The sequence below is a fragment of the Durio zibethinus genome, chromosome 14 (genome assembly GCF_047325235.1).
Source record: "Durio zibethinus cultivar Kanyao isolate XHJ-2024 chromosome 14, ASM4732523v1, whole genome shotgun sequence".
Taxonomy (NCBI): domain Eukaryota; kingdom Viridiplantae; phylum Streptophyta; class Magnoliopsida; order Malvales; family Malvaceae; genus Durio; species Durio zibethinus.
In genome coordinates, this window is record NC_143175.1 from 22,347,653 (window position 1) to 22,372,002 (window position 24,350).

Consider the following 24,350-nt stretch of genomic DNA (forward strand, 5'->3'; position numbering starts at 1 on the left):
TACTTTTAATATTTACAAAAAAGTAATAAATAAATAAATGACCCTCTTAATCACATATAGAATGAATGAAATTAAAAAAAAAAAAAAAAAAAAAAACTATTGAATAAAAGATAATATATTTTATAACCCTTTCTAGTGTGAGATACATAAATTTCTTTTCTTTGTTTATAATTACTTATTTTTTCTATTTAATTATTTTTTAATATATATTAAGAATAATAAATCTATCCCAAAACTCGTAAAAAATGAGAAAAGCCTTCAAAATTACTAGTAGAAGTCATAACATTTGTAAGGGTCAATACAAAAGGTAAGAATTCCCCACGTAACCCATCAGATGTTGAGTTTTGATTAAGCATAAAAAAATTGGTTTGATAATCTAAATGCTTACCTTTGTCTATTTTAACATGAAATTTATGTATTTGTGTTGTATATAAAAACTGTCCTGTTCATAAAAGAAAAACACTCAAGAGGACTAAAACTTTTGCTATGAAATGATGAGCTGCCACTGGGTTCCATTGTTGTGGTAAGTTGACCTCCGGTGAAGGAAATGACTGGAGCCATGGCTGGCCAAATGAAAGCGGGCTTCTCAGTAGGCACAGCTGGTGCAGCTACTTAACCTGTAAGAACCTGCAAAGCAGTTCTCGTAGAGGGCCTCTCATTCGGGTTTGGATGGCAACAGGCCAGCCCCTATGTATACACTGTGCTTCATCCTCATCGAAATCCTTGTTTATTCGAAGATCTATGGCATCAGTTAGTAGTTGTTTTGCTCATTTTGATGTCCTGGTTTTCTCCACAGACAACTTCCAGTATTATGCATAGATATCAGTTTCAACAGTTGCCTTACCGGTATGGAAACTCTCTGGAGCCATATACCCTGGTATTCCTGCAATCCACAAAAACGTCCTCCGGAAGATTTTTAGAAAGATGAAGCTCCACAGTGAAAATAAGATTTCTCAAGTTCTGTTCACTTGGTCTAGTTAACGAGACAAAAACAGTCATTTTATCAGATTTTCCATCATACAGGATGCTGGCTGTGATATCTTCACTACGTGAAAGATTAACATAATGGCCTGCTAATGGTTCTTGCTTGAAGGAATAGAATTTTTCACATCTACTCCAGAACGGTTATCATCTACATCCTCTGAATCACTCTTTCTGGTATCCAATTCCCGAGCCATTGACCTGCACCGTTGGTTGCGACCATTAATATGAAGGCTGACAACTTGATGCCTCTAAGCTTGTCCCATAGTTTAAGTGGTTCCTTATACAGTATCCTTCCCGATGCATCCATGATAACATAACTCACTTGAATGAGGAATTAAGACTAACAAAATCTTTGCTGGATGATGGATACGTGAAATTCAAGAATTGAACCTGTATAAGGTTCTGCTACAATCACTATTACTTGCACTAGCAGCTTAGCAGCTGGGAAGAAATGCATAAATTTGGGGTGAGAGAACAGGTCACGAATTGGCAATAGATTTTTGAACTGTTGCTTGTAGTACAATCTGAACATTGAAATATCTGCAGTCATGGAAAGAAAAGATTTATTTTAATAAATATTCAGATTAAACATAAACAATTAAAAATAAGGACAAGTGGAGTATTTGTAATTCCTTGTATCTTGGTCAAAACTTCTGTGTATACAAGGTCCGCTTCAGATGCAGTGGTGCACATTGAAGAAATCCAGGTCAACATCACATAATAAATTATAAAAAATTAAAAAGAAAAAAGCTCGCTTCTACTGTTTTATTGCTATTCCAGCAGCCAAGACTGACTGGAATGTTGTTTTTTGGTTCACAAATCACAATTTTTCCACTCCTTTTCTCCTATCAAATACCAGTCAAATCCCAACTCATGATTGAAGGATAGGCGATTAAGGCCAAAGGCCATGTAAATAGCGCTAGTCAATAACTATGTGTAAGAAAAAAGTCATGCTTCGTTTTACCTTTTTGAATATAACTTATGAGTTGTGTCTGATCTTATTTATTTAATGAATCTTTGCTGCATCATTCAACATGTCATAAATTTCTTTTCACTTTTATTTCATAGTGCCTACTGACTATGACAAGATAGTTTGATACTCTCAGCTGGATGACCTTAAGGAAATCAAAAGAAAAAAAATAAAAACAATACACTATAAATATAATGTTAGTATCAAATTTTTGAAATGTAATGGTAGACACCCTAATCGATTCGGATTTAAGTCCATTTGGACCTGGTTTAATAAGGTTCAGGCCTAAACCTAGATTAATGAAGTTTGACTCAATAAGATTTTGTTAATAGACCCAATTAACTTTTTATTTTATTTTATGATTTTATGATTTTTTATCTATCTTTGATTTTTTTTAGTTGATTTATTTTTTCTTTTATTGGATTTATCATTAGTTTTTAACATATTTAATAAAATAAATAAAAAATATCTTTGGCCGGTGATTGTAGAGTTCCTATGGGTTTTAATTTGAAGTGGGATAAATCTTGAAGCTTTTGATAATATGAAAACCCAATCGAATGAGGATTTTTATCTGATTAGAAACTCTTATGATCTGATCTTATAAATCACCAAACACACGAGACAAAAAGATCACAGAGAATAAAAAAAGACACATTGAGAGAAAATTAGAAGAAAAAAAGAGAACAGATAAATCAGAAACACAAGAAGCAAAAGGAAAAAAAATTTTGAAGTTTTGTTAAAAGAAGAAAAAAAATTTTGAAATTTTTTTGAAAAATTTTCAGATTTCAATGAAATTTTTCGACGAGTTTTTTAGCATAAGTTGAATTTTTCGATAGGTTTCTCAGCATTCGACCCAGACTTTAATGTCAGTTGAATATTTCGACGACATTCCGATGAACCAACTCAGATTTCGATAACATTTTTCAGAATCCGACGGAGATTCAATCGGAATTCATCATATTCTAGAGAGAGAAAGAGAGAAAAGAAAAGGAAGAGAAAGAAGAGGAATGAGAGATCTGAAATAGAGGGCTAAAACTTGAGCTTTTATAACCTCCTCAAAACGATATCGTTTTGACGTTTAAAAGAGTCTAAGATTCGAATGTTTCCACCAGGGCGACCTGAACCGTAGCACGACCCATTTCAACCCGTTCCACAAACCTTGCTGTTAAGTCGAGTCAAGTCGAACCAAGCCAATTTTTCGTCGAGTTGCACCTTTTAGTCATTTTTCATGTCTGGAGTCGACTCGCACTAACTCTTGAGCAGAGCCGTTTCGATTTTTTTGGTATTTTTTATTTTATTTATGTATTTGTTTATTTTTAAGATTATTTTTGCATGAATAAATTTAAAAAAGAATCGAAAAAAATATAAAATAAAATTTTTAAAAAGCATTTTTGAAAAAAAGTTGAAAGTATCGATTTTTTTTTAAAATAAAATTTTCAAAAAAATATATTTTGAGAAAAAATTGAAAGTATCAATTTTTCTTGAAAATAAAATTTTTAAAAAATATTTTGAGAAAAAGTTGAAAGTATCAATTTTTCTCGAAAATAAAATTTCTAAAAAATATTTTTGAAAAAAGTTGAAAGTATCAATTTTCTTTAAAAATAAAAAACTTCAAAATGCTTTAAGGAAAAGTTAAAAGTATCAATTTTTCTTATATAAAAGCATGAGTTTTTTTATAAAACAAACAAAAAAAAAAGATCTATATCAATCATCACTTCTTACTCATTTTTCCTTTTTTTTTTCAAAAACTTTTTTAATATTAAATAATCCGACGATAGAGCTTCTGCAAGTGAAACATTATTTTTCTTGTATATTCTTGAGGTGAAAAAAAATTTTTAATTTCCTGTCAAAAGTATTGGAGTCAATTAAGGATAATTTTTAATAATTAAATACTTAGTAAAATTTTTAAGGCTTAATGAATAACACGAAATTGAGTCGGTACCATCTTTCGATGGGCGTTGTGAGGATGCTGTAACCTTTCTCACTTGTAATCGAACTCCTTAACCATGTTCTGGTTAATAGACCCAAACATATTCTTTTAAGGACTCTTAGTCAAGCTTAGGTGTTCTTTGAAAAGATAAATTTTTTAGGTGGTCAATTATACCTAAATAAAAAAGATTGATAGCAACTCTTCAAATCAATGTTAGTGATAGATCCCTGGATCTATATGTTATAACAATTTAACAACTCCGCTGGAAACAAGTCAAGAGTCAGGCCAGTAAATAAATTTGTGTTATCCAAAAGTCTAATAAAATTGATTTTTTTTGTAAAGATTTTTATGCATTCATTTTGTTTATTTGTTTGATAATTATGTCATTCATATGTATGTGCATGACATGAGTTCTATATCCGAACTCTGTCCCTCTAGGAGAGAATAAAGTACATATACTTTCGTGAGATTTTAATACCTCCATAGTGGCTAGCGAAATACTCCCACTCAAATTGAATATTTTTCTCTTACAACCTGTAATTGGGAGGATTTAGGTGTCTTACTAGTTTGTGACGAACAATGATGTAATGAGTAATTTGAGAACCTTTAGACTTTAGCTTTGAACCACATATAGTGAACCTTAAAAACACCTAACCCTAAGATTGAGCCTTTCTTACCCAATGATAGATATACCATGAAACTAGGACACAAAAAAGAATAAGTTGTGTTGATCTAACCGTTTTAATTGTTTGACTTTGTGCATTTGCATTATCATGTCATGTATAATTTTTATTGTCATATGTAACATTATGCATCTACATCATTTTCATATTAGATTTCATCCATGAAAATATACATTTCATTCGTGCATCAACATATCATACATAAAGCACAGCATGTATTTTTAATCATAATTATGGTACTAAAGGTTCAAGAATAGCTCCATCAAGCAATCTCATCCACCAATACAATACAAGAACTCGAGCCAGACAAATGGAACAAAAAAATTTTAATCATCTCGAGAGGATGGAAAAAGCTCAATAAAAGTTAGAAGAAGAGTTAGTAAGATTTTGGAGGCCTTGAACAAGTTAAATAAAGGAAATAGTGTATAGGAGAATACCAGCCAACAAGACCATCCTTCACAAGAGGAGGATGACCCACTATACCCTTTTAGTTTTGGGCCACATCAAGCCTAACTCGCACAAGATCCACCACCACAGCAGTTTATCTATTCTATAGGGTACACATACCCTGAAATGCCATCAACTTCAAATCTGGGATAGTATCAGAGTTATGTAAATCCTATCTTTACTGAAAAGGTAATAAAATCAATATTAGTCCATAATTTAGATGATCCAGAATAAAAAGAGAAGCTGAAGTCAAAAGAGAAAAAGACTTTAAAAACCTCAAAAGTTGAACAAAAGATGAACTTGTTAGATGAGAGGTTACGAGTCGTAGAAGGCATTGGTTCTTATGGTTCAGTGGATGCTGCTGGGCTCTGTTTGGTCCCAGATATTGTTATTCCTCCAAAGTTCAAAGTTTCAAATTTTCAAAATTTGAGAAATACGATGGTACAAAATGTCCGAAGACCTATATTACCATGTATTGTTGAAAAATGATTGCCCATACTAATAATGAGAAGCTATTAATGCATGTGTTCTAAGACAACCTCACGGGGCTCTGTTGCTAGATGGTATGTTCAATTAGACATGACTCACATTCGTTCTTGAAATGATATGGCCCATGCCTTCATTAATCAATACCGATATATTATAAACTTGACCCCTGATCGACTTTTTTTGTAGAATATGAAGAAAAAAATAATTGAATCATTTAAGGAATATGCCCAGAGATGAAGGGACATGACCTTTCAAATGTAGCCTCTATTAACTAAGAAAAAGACCACGATATTGTTTGTCAGCATTCTAAAATCTCCCTATTATAAAAAGATGATGAGAAATACCACAAAAAATTTCGTTGACATGGTGATCTCAGGTAAAATCATTAAGAATGCCATTAAAAATGGCAAGTTGAAAGAAGGGGAAACCAAAAAGGTACAAAAAAAAAAAAAGAGACTGAAGCTCAAGTCGTGAGTCTTGATAGACAATTTAAAGGGATATCAACCCTATCTACCATAAGGTTATGCCCCATACTATCCTTCACTTTACCTTTACCAACCATATCCATAACTAGCTTACTTACCAACTTACTAATCAACCTTTCAAATACCTGCATATGATTCTAGTCATATCACTATAACAGTTTCAAAGCTTAACAACCAAGCGAGTGGTTCAAAAAGATCTTGGGATAATCAAGAAAGGGCACATATTGACCACATCCCCATGACTTATACTGAGTTATTCCCAGAACTGATCAAGAACAATTTGGTATCTCCAGTTATGCTAGAACCATTGAAGCCATCTTATCCAAAGTGGTATGATACTAATGCAACATGCGATTATCATAATAGGAATGTGAGTAATTCTATTGAAACTTGCCTTACTTTTATACATAAAGTGCAAAATTTGATCCAGAAAAGCTTAGTGAGTTTCGATGAATCAGTGAGACAAGATGTCAATAAAAGTCCTTCATCTGATTGCACAAGGGCATGATTTTAGAAAAGGATGTAAAAGCAGATTGGAAGCTACGTGTCATTTTAGAATTTCTTTTAAAGTAATGTTAGGATTTCTTTTATGCAATAGGATTTCATTTGTTATCATTTTAATAAAAGGCAAGGATAATGCATTTCATTACATTTTCTCTTTCATTAAATTATTGTTCCATTCTTTGTCACCTTTCATAACTTTTCATTTCCATTTTTGAACTCCAAACAATGAATGTTTAGATAATGATGCTAACAATAATTCTAATATTTAATTTTAAGAACTCATTCACATTTATTTGAGGTGATTATTTGAAAAAAAGTTACTGACAGATATGAGATGGATATATCTTGAAGATGTAATCTTTTATGAAGATCCATGAGCTTATTTTTGTTCAATAAATGATCTTCAAAGAAAGCATTCACATTTGAGATGAAAAATGACCATATTTCTTTTACCATTCGAAAAATCAATTCATTGTTACCGCTTTGAACCTATTATGATTTTTTTTTTAAAGAACCTTGATCAAAGATCACCTTTTACATTTAGGGTATTTTTTTGAAAAAAAGAAGGCAAAAAAAAAAATCGTAAAAGGTATCAAAGATAGAAAGAAAAGCAAAACAAAGAAAAAAGATAAAAAAAAATGAATGTCACACATGATTTAGGGCAAAATAAGGAGAATCTTTTTGTGAAGAATGAGATCGATGAAAAAAATAGTGAAATAATGTAGAATGGGGCAAAATGCCAAGTTGCATCAAATAATAAATGATCATTTGGTTCTGAAACCTTTAAACACATGTTTTGAGCCTATTTTACCTTTTTTTTTATGATCCCTTACCATGACCTACATTACAACCTTGAAAAGTCTATTTGGATAAAATGTGAATGCTCGAATTGAATGATCATATGTTGGGTGAAGGCATGCTTATGATAGAATAATGGAATCACGCTATATTGCTCTAAAAATTAATGTGTGAAAGATATCAACAATAGATGAAAAAAGATGAAAAAGTGAAAGAGAAAAAAAATGGATGAAAAAAAAAAGAGAAAAATAAAAAAATAAGGAAAAAAAAACTTAAATTGAAAACCCAAAAGGACGATTTAGGTAGACAAATCTCTGAGCTGAAAATTAGATGAAAAATTTAAATATATGAAAGATCAAGCCATCTAAAGATCCTAAAAAATTAGGTAAAATTTGATGAGCTCAAAATGATTTCGACAATCAATGGAATGAGTTTACAAAAAAAAAATCTTGAATTAATGTTCAAAATTTTCTAAACATTCATTTGTCCTAATGACATACATCCAACTTGTTTCTTTTCCCCATTTGCTTTTGTACCAAAACTCACTCTTCATTGATTGCTTTTCTTTTAATGCACCTTGTGCTATTTTATTCTCACATCGCTAGAATGAATTGAGGAAATGTATGATTGCATTATGTTTGTTAAGAATTGAAATGATAATAAATGAATGAATATGTGCTTAAAAGGTTCTTGCATTCCTTTGAAAAAAAATCTAAGATGATAAAGGAAAAATAAAAAGATCGTACAAATCTAAAAAAGATGATTTAAAATAACACATGGTGTGATCAAATGATGAATATGATGATGAATTGATTAAAAAAATGAAAAAAAGGTAAATTTTAAAAAAATGGTATGTCCAAGTGATGAATATGAGGATGAATTGATCGACACAATCTATGAGTTGTGATGAAAAAATATGGGGCAATGGATGAAACTAGTGCTGAAAAGCCCATGAACAATAATCAAGTGATGAAGGATGAAATTTGTACTAAAAAGCTTATAAGCGATGATCATATGATAGAAGAAAAAATTTATTCTGAGATAGCTAGTGCTACAAAGCTCAAAATGATAGAGTCTTGAGAGCCATATTACCATAGTTATTCAGGATTTCATGACATTATTGACGTTCGCATTACATGCATCGTGTAAGCATCATTGAATTTCATTGTACATACACATAATTTGATGAATTAAAACTTTGTTTGGACATGCATTACATTATGAGAATCTAGGTTGTTGCATTTGCATCTTTGATCATGATATTCATTACATGTAAAATTTTGAATCTTTTGAAAAAGAAATTGTGAATCTTTTGATAAGAATTTTTGAATTCTCAAATGCGAATCTTTGAATTTCACATAAAAATCTTTGAATTTTGAGTCTTAAATGAAAATCTTTAAGACATTTTCAAATGAAAATTTTTTAGTTTTGAATGAGAATCTTTAAGATGTTTCCAAATGAGAATCTTTAAGACGTTTCTAAATGAAAATCTTTGAGTCTTAAATAAGAATCTTTAAGATATTTTTAAATGAAAATCTTTGAGTTTCAAATGAGAATCTTTAAGTCTTAAATAAGAATCTTTAAGACATTTTTAAATGAAAATCTTTGAGATGTAAAACCCTAAAGTTTGTCTAATTGAAATTTTTGAACTAAAATGAAAAGTTTTTGGATGTGAATCTCCAAAATTAAAGCGAAAAGCTTTGAACTCAACTTTTGGATGCGAATCTCTAAATTTTTTAGTAAGAACCTTTGCACTTAGATGTGAAATTCTAAGATTTCTTGAATATGAACTTTTGAACTCGAACAAGATGCTTTAACCTTTTAGATATGAATCTCTAAAATTTGAATGAGAAATGTTTATACGAGTCTTGCAATTTGCAAATGCAAATCTTGTAAATCTGAATTCTTGCGTACCTAAAATCTTGCAAGTTTGAATTCTTGTGAAACTGAAGTTTTGATAATCAAATTTCAGTGAATTCTTGTGAAGTTGAAAGGTTCTTGTGAATTTGAACCTTTGACTTTCAAATTCAAATTGTGAATCGTTAAGTTTTCATTACAAATTTTATCATGTCTGATCTATGACTCCTCTAGACATGATTGTCAATGAGCCTTTTATTTTTTTCAAAGTTGTGATGCTTTTATTTAGAGGAGCTTTTATTTTTTAAAGTCGTTAAAACTCTGTTTAAACAAGCTTTGTTTTAAAAAAAAAAAAATAAAAGAAGTGTTGTGTTAAATCTTACTTGGGTGTCTACGTCTTTACACAATTCATGTTTCACAAAAAATGTGCAAAGAAGACCAGCTATAGACATCCTAATCGGTCCGGGCCCAAGCCCATTTAGGCTTAGTTTAATAGGATCTAGGCCTAAGCTCAGATTAATAAAGCTTGACTCAATAAGATCCAATTAGTAGGCCCAATTGACCTTTTTATTTTTATTTTTATTTTATTTTATTTTATTATTTTATTATTTTTTATCTATCTTTGATTTTTTTTAGTTGATTTATCTTTTTTTATTGGATTTATCATTAGTTTTTAATAAATTTAATAATAAAATAAATAAATAAATAAATAAATATCTTTGACCAATGGTTGTAGAGTTCCTATAGATTTTAATTTGAAGTGGAATAAATCTTGAAGTTTTCGATAATATGAAAACCCAGTCGAATAAGGACTTCTATCTGATCAGAAACTCTTTTGATCTGATCTTATAAATCACCAAACACACGAGGTAAAAAGATCACAGAGAACAAAAAAAGACATTGAGAGAAAATCAAAAGCAAAAAAAAAAACAGATAGATCAGAAACACAGCAAGCAAAAAGAAAAAAAAATTTGAATTTTGTTAAAGAGAAGACATTTTTTTGGAAATTTTCTAAAAAATTTTCAAATTTCGACAAAATTTTTCAACGCTAGTTGAATTTTTTGGTAGGTTTCCCAAAATCCGACCCACATTCTAAGACTGGTTGAATTTTTCGACGATATTTTGGTGAACCAACCCAGATTGCGATAATATTTTTTAGAATCTAACGAAGATTCAATCGAAATTCATCATGTTCTAGAAAGAGAGGGAGAGAAAAAAAAAGAACGAGAGAGAAGAGGAATGAGAGATCTGAAGTAGAGGGCTAAAACTTGAGCTTTTATAACCTCCTCAAAACGACGTCATTTTGACATTTAAAAGAATCCAAGATCCGCGTGTTTTCACTTGAAGCGACCCGACCCGTAGCGCGACCTGCTTCAACCTATTCCACAGACCTTGCTACTAAGCCAAGCCGAGCCAAGCTAATTTTTCACCGAGCCGCACCTTTGAGTTGTTTTTCGTGTCTAGAACCGAGCCGCGCTAACTCTTAAGCCGAGTCATTTTTTTTTTTTAGGTATTTTTTATTTTATTTATGTGTTTATTTTTAAGAGTTTTTTTGCATAAATAAATTTAAAAAAGAATAAAATATATATAAAATAAAAATTTTAAAAAGCATTTTTGAAGAAAAATTGAAAATATCAATTTTTCTTGAAAATAAAAAAACCCTCAAAATGTTTTAAGAAAAAGTTAAAAGTATCAATTTTTTTTGTATAAAAACATGAATTTTTTTATAAAACAAACAAAAAAATATCTATATCAATAATCACTTCTTACTCATTCTGTCTTTTTTTTTGTAAAAATTTTTTTAATGTTAAATAATCCGACAATAAAGCCTCTGCAAATGAAAATAATTTTTTTGTATACTCTTAAGGCGAGAGAATTTTCTTAATTTTTTGCCAAAAATATTGAAGTCAATTAAGAATAATTTTTAATAATTAAATATTTAATAAAATTTTTAAGGCTTAATAGATAACACGAAATTAAGTTAATACCATCTTTCAATGGACGTTGTGAGGATGCTGTAATCTTTCTCACTCGTAACCGAACTCCCGAATCCTGTTTTGGTTAATAGACCTGAGCCTATTCTTTTAGGAATCCTTAGTCAAGTTTAAGTGTTCTTTGAAAAGATAAATTCTTTAGGTGGCCAATCATACCTAAATAAAAAAGATTGGTGACGACTCCTCAAATCAATGTCAACGATAGATCCCCGGATTTATATGTTATGACAACAACTTAAACTGTTCATGTACCAAGAAATAGAGACACAATCTAAAACAAATTTAATGTTTAATGTTTAACAGCTAGTAGGAGTCATGTTATGAATTTTCATAACAATGCCGGCAAGAGGATAATAAATTCACAACTTTGATGTTTACCTGTTGTTTTGATAGTTCAGAGCATTGCGTTGACCTTCTTAATTTTAATTAGTGCTAGAGGAACTCTCTTTGGCCTGCATAACAAGTTTTAGTTAACGCAATATATATATATATATATATATATATGTGTGTGTGTGTGTGTGTGTGTGTGTGTAAGAATACATGCTCAATACTAACTGATCTCAAATGAGTGAATGCAATTTTGAATCCTGCATGCCTGAACAAAGTTGAATTTCCCTAAGATAAATTTGGTCCAATAGAACAAGTACAAGCAAAAGGAACAGAAGATATTATACCTAAAGAAGAACAGAATGGGTAGCATAATACGAGATATGACATTGGCAAATATTCAACAAGAAAATAATCTTACTGTATCATTAGCTTGACAATTCTAGCACTCTGGACGCTAGCTATAATTTCTTTTCTATTTGAATTCAGATACAAACATCAGTATGAAGTTAAAAGGAGATTTTGGGATATTCTAGTCAAAAGATTACCTTTTTTTCTGCCGGCCTGTGATACTGCCAGATATGAACTGAATCAAGATTATACATACTAGACAAAAATTACAACCTTGCTATCAACAAAGTGCTACTTGTGGCCAAGACCGGCACAATCCTTTGTAATCAACAAACTGTTAGCTAGGCCACCTTGGTGGTTAAGTACCCACAGCTTCAAAATTGAGCAAAGGGGCAATAAACACGTTAAGGAAGAGGTGAACTTCCCAATACATTGCAAAAAGTTTCTTGTGTTTTTCCACAACAATCTTGATCAGGCAGTACCTTTCCCTCAATGCACACTCTTAGACAAGCTGAGAAAGAAGAAAAAAATTGTATAGGAGGCACAAGAAAATAGAGAACTAACATAAAAAGAAGATGAAAGCACTTCAGGAGGAGCATATGTATCACCATTTCAGCCATCACCATCCAATGGTACGTACTGATTTAATTTTGGCAGGCAACATTACCTGTTCTGGGTGCAAGCTCAATATATTGCCAGCTAAAGGCTATTACCAGTGCAAAACTTGCCCTTTCTACCTTCACAAAGTGTGCTACAATATGCCTATGAAAACTCGACATCCTGGCCATCCTGACCACTTTTTAACCCTCCATGTTATGCCTTCATCAGGCAAGAAAACCTTCAAGTGTGAGGCTTGTGGACATCAAGTCAATGGATTCTACTACAACTGTGCAGAATGTTCCATTTACTACCATATCTTATGCTCAGCAGTGCCACTTTCTGTAGCAATCACTTCCCACCTTCACACACTCAAACTAGAATTTTCACCTCCTAATGACTTGCAATGTGACATATGCAAAGAATCAGCCAGCTATAATGGGTGGCTTTATAGGTGCCAAATCTGTGAGTTTGATACACATCTTGCCTGTGCCATTTCCAATCAAAGAGAACAGTCTTTTCAGCATCCAACTGCACCACTGCCACACCCTTTGACAAGACAGAGTACGTATTCTTCAGCATCCCTAATGGAAACTAAACAAAGAGAAGATTACGTTAATGAAGGCACAGAACTAATGCAATTAGTATCCCAGAGTGTCACTAGGAATATCAGAGATAACAGAACATATGAAAATTTTCTTAAAACAGTGGTTGGATGGGATGAGAGATTGCATAGCCCTAAAAGGAGACTTGCAACAAGAAATGGCCAGGATGAATACTTTGGATCGAGTCACAATCCAGATAGTGTTGGCACTTCTCCAAATCCAGAAGTAGAAGCACAAGAGACAGACCAATCAAGTCTACTTTCAGTTGACCTGAGTACAGCTCCAAGTTACCAGCTCAGTGGTAGATGTTTTTCAATAGATTTGGCAGAATCTTATTCAAGTTTGGATCATACAAATCAGGCAAGAAAGGAGCCTACACTTTCTGATGCAAGTGCTCTGCAGAAAGTTAAAGAAACAGTAAATGGTAGGAATAACATTCTACTTGAGAGAATTGCGAGCAAATTTGAACCAACCAACCAAGAAACTATTTATGCTAAGAAGGAAAGTTTTGATTTTCGTAACTCAGATAGTAGGATGAATGAGGCATTCTTAACCAGAAACAGCACTCAATCAAGGGAGCAGAGGAATAAGAAGAAAATGTCAAATGAATCCAGGAGTGAGTCTGGAGACAGAGATCAGAGTAGTAAATCTGAGAAAGTAAGTACAACCGTGCAAGTAACCAAAGAACATACTCTAGCATGATTATCTTTGTCTCATAGAAAATAGTTTTAGCAACTTCACACGTTTTTCCTCCTCCTGACATTATTTTAGTCCAGTTGTTAATTATTTCCCTCTGTATTTTAAACGGATTAAGTTTTAGCAGAACCACCGGAGTGAACAGAATTTGATAATATAATTTTGTCAAATCTAGTTAAAAATCATTCATCTCTTAGAGGGTAAAGATTAATGCATCATTATGTTGTTCCATCTTGGCAGGGAAGATCAGGATGTTCATGTTGGTGGAAGCTCTTCTAATGTTGATTTCTCCAAAAAAATAAATAAGATAAGTACTACAGTTTTCAGTGATGGAAGAAGTTGAAAAGCAGAAGATCGCAAATAGAGTGCAAGGTTGTTATTTTTCAATCCAGGGTAGAAAGAAATTTATTGAGGATGCTTTTTCCTTTTCTTATTTCCCCTTTTTAACACATATTGTTGTAAATTTTCAAGATGCTACCTATTCAAAGTTCTTGGCTAGCTTAATATCAAGTCCCTTCATTCGGAGGTTAGAGTTCGATTATCATTTCTTGTATACTTCGGAAGCATAGTAATTATGAACAAATGGAAGGTATATGTATTATGAGTTTTACCTCAATTCCATTGTGTATTGGGGTCACAGATTAAGACATTCCTAATTGTCATTCTCATCATTAAGAAGATTGAAGTGTCCTGACCGTAGAGTATTGAATGAAACTGAAAACTCGTAACATTTAATTGCCATTTAGGAACTGCTTTCTGTTATTATTAAGTGTAGAATTTTTTTCATATTTTTGCTGCCTAAAATAATCCTCATTGGCTATTAATCAGTCTTTGAGATTCAATTTTATAATTAATCCTATACAATTATGAAATCTTAGCCATGAATGAAGGTGAAGTATACATATGTATTTATATATGGTCTCCACATCATTTTCACAAGAACTGTACATTATTATGTAGATAGGTGGAATTAAATAATTATAGAATTTTAAGGAAACTATTATAGATGATGGGAACCCATTCTACAAGATGAGTTCTAAAAGTCAATCTCTTTGTTACCTATTAGACTTTTATGTATTTAATATTATAAATTCAAATTTTTTATAATATTGGAAAATACTTGTTATTGTCAAAATGTAAAAAAAAAAAAAAATCAATTTGAAATATAAAAAAAAAAAAAGCAAACAGTATTAGGTATTAAAAATGAAAAAAAAAATTATGGGACATCTAGAAAAAAAAAAGACAAAGAAAATGAGATGGAATGAGTAATTTATCATTCTTATTTGATATTTGTAGTGTCCAACTTGTAATGACATATACTTGGAATCACAGGGCTTAGAGCTCTAGAGTTAGACACGACCTTACCTTCTGTCAATGATATTAGCTATCTTTGACTTGAGATGAATAGAGATAATTAGCAGAACAATGCAAAACTACGAATAGATGGCAAAGAGTTAATTCAAGAGACAGGTTTCTTGTGAAAGAGATAACTAGGAACGTACCAGTTGCTTTCTTCCCCAAATGCTCAGATACTGTGAAGTGTGAACACCAGTGCTTAGCTGTCGCCTATCTAAAGTAATTTTTTATGTATATCAGATTCTCTATCGTATTCCGTTTTCAATCCAAACAAAATAAACAGTGATAATGTCAAGCTCAACTGTTGCAGGATGACTTGGCCTATAGTGGAGATTTGAGATTTTTTTAACCAGCTAACCTTGCAATCAGGGTTTGTCATAAAGCGACATCTTGTGGAAATTTGTCATAAATCGACATCTTGCGGAAAATAGCACCCTGAAGATAAATTGTTCACATACAATCTTATGAATAACTTAGTAGTTATCTAAATATTGCTTCTGAATTCTCCAGCAGATACATCATCATTTAATGGAGACAACAGGAGAGATGGGCAGGCCAGATATGGATCCAGTTATTCAACATTTCAGTCACCCACATCCCTTAAAACTGCTAAATTTTCAACCGCAAACCACCAATACATTTATATGTGCAGGTTGCAAATTAGAGGCCTCAGGATGGTTCTACTTTTGCAGTACTTGCAGCTACTGCCTTCATAAAACTTGCTCCCGTATGCCTCGAAACATACAGCATCAAGTTGACCGGAAACACACCCTTGTTCTCCTTTCATCCCCTGTTTATGCCACAGGTTCCTTCAAGTGCAATGCCTGTGGGAAACTTGGCACAGGCTTTTGCTACCATTGTAAAGACTGTCAGCTTGATATACACACTCTTTGCATCTATAAGCCTTCATCAGTCAATACTAGCACCCACCATCACACCCTGGAACTTTGTTTCAGCCCTCCATATAGTAATAAGAAATTTCAGTGTGACATCTGCAAGCAATTTGGTTCAAACCACTGGCTGTACAGATGTGGCTCCTGCAAATATGATGTTCACATGAACTGTGCCATGTCCAACCAATTTCAGCCTGCCACAGAGGTCCAGCAAACAAAGCAACACATTCTGTGCCCTACTGATAGGGCCAATACTCAATTCCAATCTGTAAGAGCAATCCAAACCCAACAAACACATCAGGAGCAACTGCTGTGCCAGGCCAATGGACCGCACATTCAACTTCAACCTGTCAGAGGGGTACAACAGAGACAACAGAATCAACTACTTTGCCACAACATTATAGCCAGTACCCATCCTCAACCAGTCACAGGGATCCAACAAACACAGGAGCAAAAACCAAATCACAGCAATAGTGTCAATATTCAAATTCAACCTATCAGAGCAATTCAAGTCCAAGAAACACATCAGGAGCAACTTCTATGCCACACTGATCGAGCCAACACTTATGCTTATCATGTCACGGGCATCAAACAAATACAGCAACAGCCCCAACTGCTCGAGTCTCAAAGTTTCCCTCCCCAATTTTCCAAATTCAGGACTGACCTTCCAAATTCAGGTTCAACATTTCACCATTTTTCTCAACCAGTCATACCTATACCACATCAACAAATCTGTGCTCCATATGTTCAAACTCTAAATCCAATACCCGAAACTGGTTCATCAAATTGGAATCAACCTTACAGAGTGAATGGTTATAAAGCAAGTATGCCAACCTTAGCTGTTCACCAGCAAGTTCCACAACCTATTCATCAAACGATTGGTTATACAGCAAGTATGCCAAACTTTGCAGTAGTTCCTCTATATGTTCAGCCTCCTAACATGACAAAGCAGGGCAACAATCTCATGGGCCATGTGTTTCAAGAGTTAGTTGATGGTTTCATTCAACAAGCAGGAGGTACTATATTTGGAAGTGCAACCTCTGGCGACCTCCCATTTGATCTAGATATTGGTAATTCCTGATTGCTGAGCCAAGGATTTGGATGATAGAAATCATACAAGGCATATTACAACTATCCACTGCCTTTTCTTTCTCTCTTTTTATTTTATTTTCTTTTTTCTAGCACTATATTCAGCTTTTGTTTGCATGAAATTCATTTGTTAGATGAGACATTATGTTAGCAGTTTCTCTAGACTAGAGTGTTGATTATCTTTCATTATGACTTGTTTCAATAACTTGGCAATCTCATCACTGCCATCATCATCTTTATTATTACTGTATGTTGCTGCAAATCTTATTCTGTTTCTAGTATCTTCTCAAAAATAGAGTATCTCTAATCATAACTTTGATCGTCATCATCTTTTTCTATATTGGCCAAAAAAAATCATGACCTTTTTCCATTTGATTCAGCGCTTTTGCACTCACTATCTCATGCTATGGGGATCATTCTTCCTTAAATATATAAAACTATCTTATAGAAATCAGACTACTGTTCCTAAGTTCCTTGTCAACATTTTAACAAATCAATATAATTGACTTTGTAGATCACTTAAAACTCCCCACAGTTCGACTGAAAACATAGATAGAATGTCAACCTTCAGCTACAAAATCTCATCATGATGGAACATATTCTGATATATGTGACCGCATGTGTGCTTTACAACTAAGAACGGAATGAATTTGATGACAAGCATAAGAAAGGTCATAAGACTATATGTAATCAGATGAATAGATCAAAAGCAATTGAAAAGAGGGAAAAAAGTTAAAAGAAAGAATGGATCTTATAAAAGTGGCAGAAGACAAAAATTATGCAGCTCAAAACTTGAGATCAATCAACTTGCTTTAAGGTTGGATGTGATGGAAACTTCTCTTGTGCCATTGAGACTCATAAAAAGACAACTGCACTTTGTTTCTGTTGATTTTTCCTGAATGAAAATTATATAGTATATGTACAAGGTAAAATAATTATGATAAAGGAAGCTATGATTGCCCCTCGAGTTCTTCCTCAAAAGATTGAAATGCCTCATTCACCATAAAATTAAGAATTAAAACCAGACAAATTTCTGAAAATCTCACCTGGGATCTACCAGCAAACTCACATCTTCTTCCCTCTTTAACTATGATGCTGCGGCAACAATTGCTACTTTTTATGGCAGCAATGACAACAGATTTTCTTCCATGATTAAAACCAAGATTTTTTACATTCACTGTAAAGATAAATTAGATATTTTAAGATAATTTTTAAAAAAAAATTATGTCAAGTGTCAAACATAAGAAACCAAAATTCAGTGCAAAATGAAAGATTCATCAATGAACAAACCCATATACAAGCAAAAAAGAGCAAATTCCCATTTATGAGAAAGGCATGCAAACTGAACATTAAGGTATACATCTTAATCACATAATTGCACACCTCAAAAAAGATTGCACTCAAAAAAAGAAGTAATGAAATTATAATTTAAAAAAGAAGAAAAAAAGAACATCAGCCAAGAGGAAAAAAACATGACAACCTAAAGGAAAAAAAATGAAGGCCTATCTCTTAGTTCTTTTTATGCAAATCTTTTAGAGCTAACAGCTTTATCCAATGGTGCCTGCAGCATGTACAGCGGAGGCAGCAAGTTGAATCTGAACAGAAGATATTTTAATGAACAAAAAAAATAAAAGGAGAAATGATAAAAAGAATGGAAGAAACACAAATGAAAAGGAATCAGAGAAGAAACATTTAAAATATTTATAGAGCCACGTTGATACATAAAGCAACAATCAATAATTACAAATAAAAAAATGTGCAAGGAACAAATGAGCAGTTATGCAAACATTACATATGATGCTCATCAAATGGACCTACTTTTCCTATGTTAAAAGAATCTCAGTTGTTTCTAACACTGGAATATGCAGTAAGAGCTAGCAGATTCATTCCAAGTGAAACTTTGATGTAGGCAGGATTGAACATGGGTCCCTTTGCATTCCAAGTGAAACTTTAGCAGATTCATTGGATCCTTCAAGACATTTTTTCCAATGATGCTCAAGTGAAGTATTTGTTCTTTTATCTGTTTGGAGAAAAGACAGATTACTAAAATGATTTTTCCCCAAGCAGCAAAGGATCAAAGATTGCCCACTTTCATGGCATAAATTAGCTTGTAGACAACAATTGTAACATGAGGTAGGAAAACCAAGCACAAACTATTATATACTACTGGGAAAAACTGCAAACTTCCCTACCTTTTATTCTGAAACCTCTTTTGTTTCTTTGCCACTATTATAACGATATCTCCAAATTCCCAGAGTCTTATAATCCCACACAATCCCAGATATCTCATCTTGAGGCAAACTTAGGCCTTCACGTTTTATAGCTCTATGCAAGTTGCAGAAGAATTTTGGGTCTTGTAGTCTAATATACTCATGCAAAAGCTGCTCATGGTCTGGTACCCAATTCCTAGAAAATGGAGTGTAATCACAAGATGGAATCAGAGACATGTGTGAGAACTGAACACGTTCAATTGCATCAACAAGTCCCATCCTTAAAAGGTCAGAGTATTCGGGTGCAGAATTGTTGCTGCTCTCCCTCAATGGACGACTAAGATCACGTGAAGCTATCTTATACACCTTGGCTCGAGATTTTAGCCTATACCTTGCAGCATACAGTTTAGCTAATGAACTACGAATCACATAAGCACAAAAGCCAACAACTTTCTTTCGATTGTCAGCATATCTGTACCAATCAGCCATGGTCTCAAGAAACTTATTCATCTGTGAATTTGTATGAGCTTGACTCGAGTAGAGCATTGGGGTACAAGGCAGAGGCTCGGGATCCTTGTCACCCTTGACAAACTGAAGCTGCCTGAACTTACGAACACATTGCTGTAAGCTAGCTGTAACCGAAAGCAAAGTCCCTACACCCTTTTGGCTCACAATATTGCCTCCACTAGCAGTGTAACGAAGGGTAGGGTGTATCACTCTCCTACAAATTATATGGTCCAAGAATTGAATTCCTCTACTAATATGTTCTATCTCCACTTTAGAATTATCCAACCGTATCCCAAATTCACTCTCACAAAACTCAATTATTTCCTTTCTAATTTGCACTGCATCCTCTCTGGGTCCTCGAATGCCAATCAAAAAATGGCCTCCATATCTTATGTAATCCATTTTCCTAGTTTTCTCTCTACCACTAGACGGAACAAACTCAGGCCAAGAAGGGTTATGACATCCATCATTAATTGTATCTTTCCATATGGAATCATGCTTAGATGGCCTAAAGAACTTAATTATCTTCTCTTCCATCACTTGGTCCAATTCATTAAGACACACATTAGCAAGTAAAGGACTTAAAATTCCACAATAACCATAAGAAGGTACCTTAGCAGCTTCCTCAGGAGAAAAATCAAAGAAAGTCCTCAACCAATAGGGGTCGGGTTTTGGCTCGTTCTCATTCAAAATCTTCTTCTTAGTAGCCGTTCTCTTTTTCTTTCTCTTGCTCTTCAAATCTCCACCTCCACCACCATCATCATCACTCTTTAATCTCTTCTTAACACGCACGTTAAGCCCGGATTTAATCAAATTCAAAACTTTCTTATCTTTTACAACCTTTTCGACAGAACCCAAGATTACATCTACATCCACATTATCAAATAACGCACTCAGGTCACCTTTTAAAAACCACAGATACCCAGCAAAGTTACTCCGAATAGTCCGGATAACGGTATGGGCACTCCTTCCAGGCCTAAAGGCATGAGATTTGCTAGAAAATCGGCGTTCAAAAATCGGTTCCAAGACCATCAAGAGAACCTCTTGAACAACCCGGTCTTGGAAACAGGCGTCAGGGGATTCAAGCATAGCTTGAAGTTTCCTCTTTGAGATTAAACTCGTTGACGGCTTGTCGTTTGGGCTACGAATAAGCTGATTGGTCTTGTTGTGCCACTTGAAACGGCGGCCGTGAACGACGGCATTTTGGAGGGATAGAAGGGAATGCAGGGTCTGGGAATGGATGGCATTGCGGGGAGGAAACGTGCCGGTCACGTGAGCGCAGGAGCGTTGGTAAGCTAATACCCAAAGGTCGAATTTCGAGAGGAAGCCAGTGAGGTTTGGGAAAGTGGCGGTGGGTGGTGAAGAGAAGGATTTGACCCAGATTGAAAGGCAGATGTCAATCGGGTCCTGTTTTAAAAGAGAATATGGGTCTGGATCAGATGTCGAGCTGTTAGCTGAGAGAATGGAAAGAGAAGAAGAAAAGCGACGAAAAGGGCTAAGGAATGATAAAGATTTGGTAATGGAAATGGAGGGAAGCTGTTTGATGTTTTTTCTCAGATACATTTTTTGAAGACGTAAGCTTCCTTGATCTCCTTTTTTTTTTCTTTTTTTCTTTTGTTGATCGAAGTCGCCATGGCTTTGGTATTTAATTTATTTTATAAACAAAATTCAAAAGTAAATTAGTAATTCAATTTTCTTTTTTTTTCCTTTTTTTCTTTTTTTTTTAAACAGAGTAACTCAATTTCCAAACGAGGACAAAATAATTAAAATTTTTATATTCGAAATCAAAATTTAATAAATGAAAATAGAACAACGTTATTTTTAATCTTTTTATTAAAAAAAAAAAGTGGGGAAATCCTAAAAATGAATGCAATTGCTTAAGAAAATAAACAGAATAAACTTGCCATGGGCCAAGACACCCACTTAGGCCCAAAATTTGGTATATTTGGGTTGGGCTTTAATATTGCTTAATGTGTAATGTTTGCACTAAACTTTGGCAACAAGGGCCTATTTTTTCACTCACTAATCACTATTTATGAGTACAATGAATTTCAAAAAATTATTTAAATGAAAAATAGCTAAATGCTTTTCTATTCACATAATAAATTACATACATGATAACATGACCATCTAATCACCATTAAGTAAAAAAAAAAAAAAAAAACTACAATACCCAAATGGAATGATGCCCCATTTAATTTTATAATATAAAAAAAAAATGTCAAATGTAATACTTGTATTAAATATTTTCAATATTGTGATATCCCGAACTTTTATTCCCTTTGCCATTATGTTTCAACATCTAACAATAATAAAGAAATTAATGATTTATATTAATGAGCCAAGCACAATTTGTCCAAAAATATCATCACATCTCCTATGATTATGATAGACACTTAACATAATCTTATGTCTCTATGTATATTTATTTTGATATATCATATTTATGTACTAAAAGAGTTTCCACTATGTGACTAGGATATAAAGGGTGAGTGTTGGTGTCAGCTCCGATCTAAAGGTATTTTAGTAAATATAAAAAGAAATAATAGTTAAAAGTAAAGACAATGAGTGTTTTTTTTGTTTATATTTCAACGTGTAAGTCAATAAAAATCAAGTAAAAAAATAAATAAAAAAATAAAAATGAGAGAAAGAGATGAATGGGATAAATTTGACTTTACGGTATTTAAGTTTTCATATTTATAAATAAGTTGAAAAGAACAAAAAAAGAGATAATTGAGACATAATTGAATTGAAGTGACACTGATCATATTTTACTAACCTGATATGTTAAGTTTATACAAATGATTAAATTTTTTTTAATTATCTATTGAAAGCTTTGAAAAATTAAAAAAAAAATCACTATATTTTTTAACCATTATATACTTATAGTGAGTGAGATCAAATATGCAATCCCATCATTGTTCTACTTATTAATTTTATCCATTATTTTCAAACACACATTCATATATATTACATTTCCCCATGGATGATTAGCTAAAGTGGTAAAAAAAAAATTTTCTTTTGTTATTTTAGTTTAAATTATAATGAAAAATTAATGTTTTTATAAATTTATTAAATTTAACATAAATAAATTTATTTTAATCGATTAAAAAAATAGGTACATAATAAAATAAAATAAAAACCTTCGTCATTAAATTAAAAAAAAAAAAGTTATATTACATTTGATAAGACAGCTTTCGTAGCCTCTGGCTCCATCCAATTACCAAATGTTTATCAATCATCCAATCATTGTGAATTCATCGTCATTGTTAACTAAAGTTCGACAAAACTAAAACAAATTGTTTTATGCTTTTTATCACCAGCCTGGCCAGAAAGCTCACTTGCACAAGACTATCAATTTAACTTTATATGTTTTGTTCATTATGGTGGGTGTTAGTTTTGATGAATTAGCTTAGCTCCATAACAAACATGAAACTAATAAACAAATTAGTAAATTAAGATATAATTAGATTTTTTTATAAAAGAGGCTCTCATATATATATATATATATATATATATTGTAACATATTTGATAAATATGTTTTTTAAAGGTGAATATATTAATCAATTGAATTAAAATTTAAATTCAATTAAAATATTAGTTTATTATATTAAATTTTTAATAAAATCAGACATGAAAGATTCATTCCCAAAATCCTTGCATTTTCGGGTATATGTGACTTGCAGCATTAAAGTGTAAATTAGTTTTATTATCTAATTAATTTGTCACTTGACATTAATTTGATAATCTAGTTAGGGTAGGCAACCATACCATGAATTTTGGGGCATGTAGGGCAAAAACAAGTGATAGCCAGGAATTTAAGGTATATATGAAACATGGAAATAGGTGAAAAATTTTCATTGATAATTACCATTCCAGATTTTTATATGATCTGCATGCAGGCTCATTGAGCATATATAATAAATTGTATAACCAGTAGGATATTGTCAAATCATGGCTGGCTTAAAATGGGTTCAGAGTTTCCCAAAGGCTGAAACTAAATTCTAGCGATTTACCTTTTAATATTTTGTAAGAATAACGAGATTAAGGTATTCAAATTTAGAATTTAAACTAATTGATTATATAATTATTTGTAAAATATAATATTTAATAATTTTAAATATTTATTCATTCTGTCTCTTGTTTTTATTTATTTTTTGGAGATATCTTCAAATTATATATATATTGAACATTTAAATTTTTACTTTTTTATATTTTAAAATTATTTTTTATGATTTTTTAATTTTTTTATATTAAAAGTAAAAAAACTTTAATTTTACAAAAAAATTAATTTTAAATATATTAAAATCAAAATAAAAAATTTAAATTCTGTGAAAGCGAATACCATCCAAATAATTTAGGATGATTATATATATATATATATATATATAATTTTGCGGAGATGGCCTTGGCCATGGTGTCAATCCGAACAGGTCTCCATCTTTGAAAAGTCTCATTGTCACATTTAATGGCCAAGGCTGAGCAGGAACAATAATTTGATTCTATTTGAACCACATAAATTAGATAGCTATGGATTTACCGAACATATACCGGTACAGATTATTCTGATAGCTCTT

General features: G+C 32.3%; 1 protein-coding gene across 6 annotated transcripts; it reads right to left on the bottom strand.

Moving 5' to 3' along the window:
- Positions 1-395: 395 nt before the first annotated feature.
- Positions 396-21,598, bottom strand: NMAT1 (Intron maturase, type II family protein). 6 transcript variants are annotated; one of them, XR_016327720.1, is made up of 5 exons: positions 19,248-21,598; positions 15,220-18,232; positions 12,017-13,417; positions 11,520-11,593; positions 396-1,524 (listed from the first exon to the last, which is right to left on the bottom strand). XR_016327720.1 is itself a non-coding variant. In XM_022886809.2 (2 exons), exon 1 carries the CDS (start codon positions 21,333-21,335, stop codon positions 19,251-19,253), a length of 2,085 nt encoding a protein of 694 aa, XP_022742544.2. In that variant the 5' UTR covers positions 21,336-21,598; the 3' UTR covers positions 18,723-19,075; positions 19,248-19,250. The 6 variants fall into 6 exon arrangements, 1 of the variants encoding a protein (XP_022742544.2); XR_016327721.1 differs by lacking the exons at positions 396-1,524; positions 11,520-11,593 and having other exon boundaries at positions 11,793-13,010; positions 15,220-16,829; positions 18,102-18,232; XR_016327718.1 differs by lacking the exons at positions 396-1,524; positions 11,520-11,593 and having other exon boundaries at positions 11,793-13,417; positions 15,220-16,829; positions 18,102-18,232.
- Positions 21,599-24,350: the final 2,752 nt, after the last annotated feature.

What these genes read in the sequence shown, in the direction of transcription:
- NMAT1 (XM_022886809.2), bottom strand. Translation starts at nt 21,335, where the DNA reads ATGTATCTGAGAAAAAACATCAAACAGCTTCCCTCCATTTCCATTACC.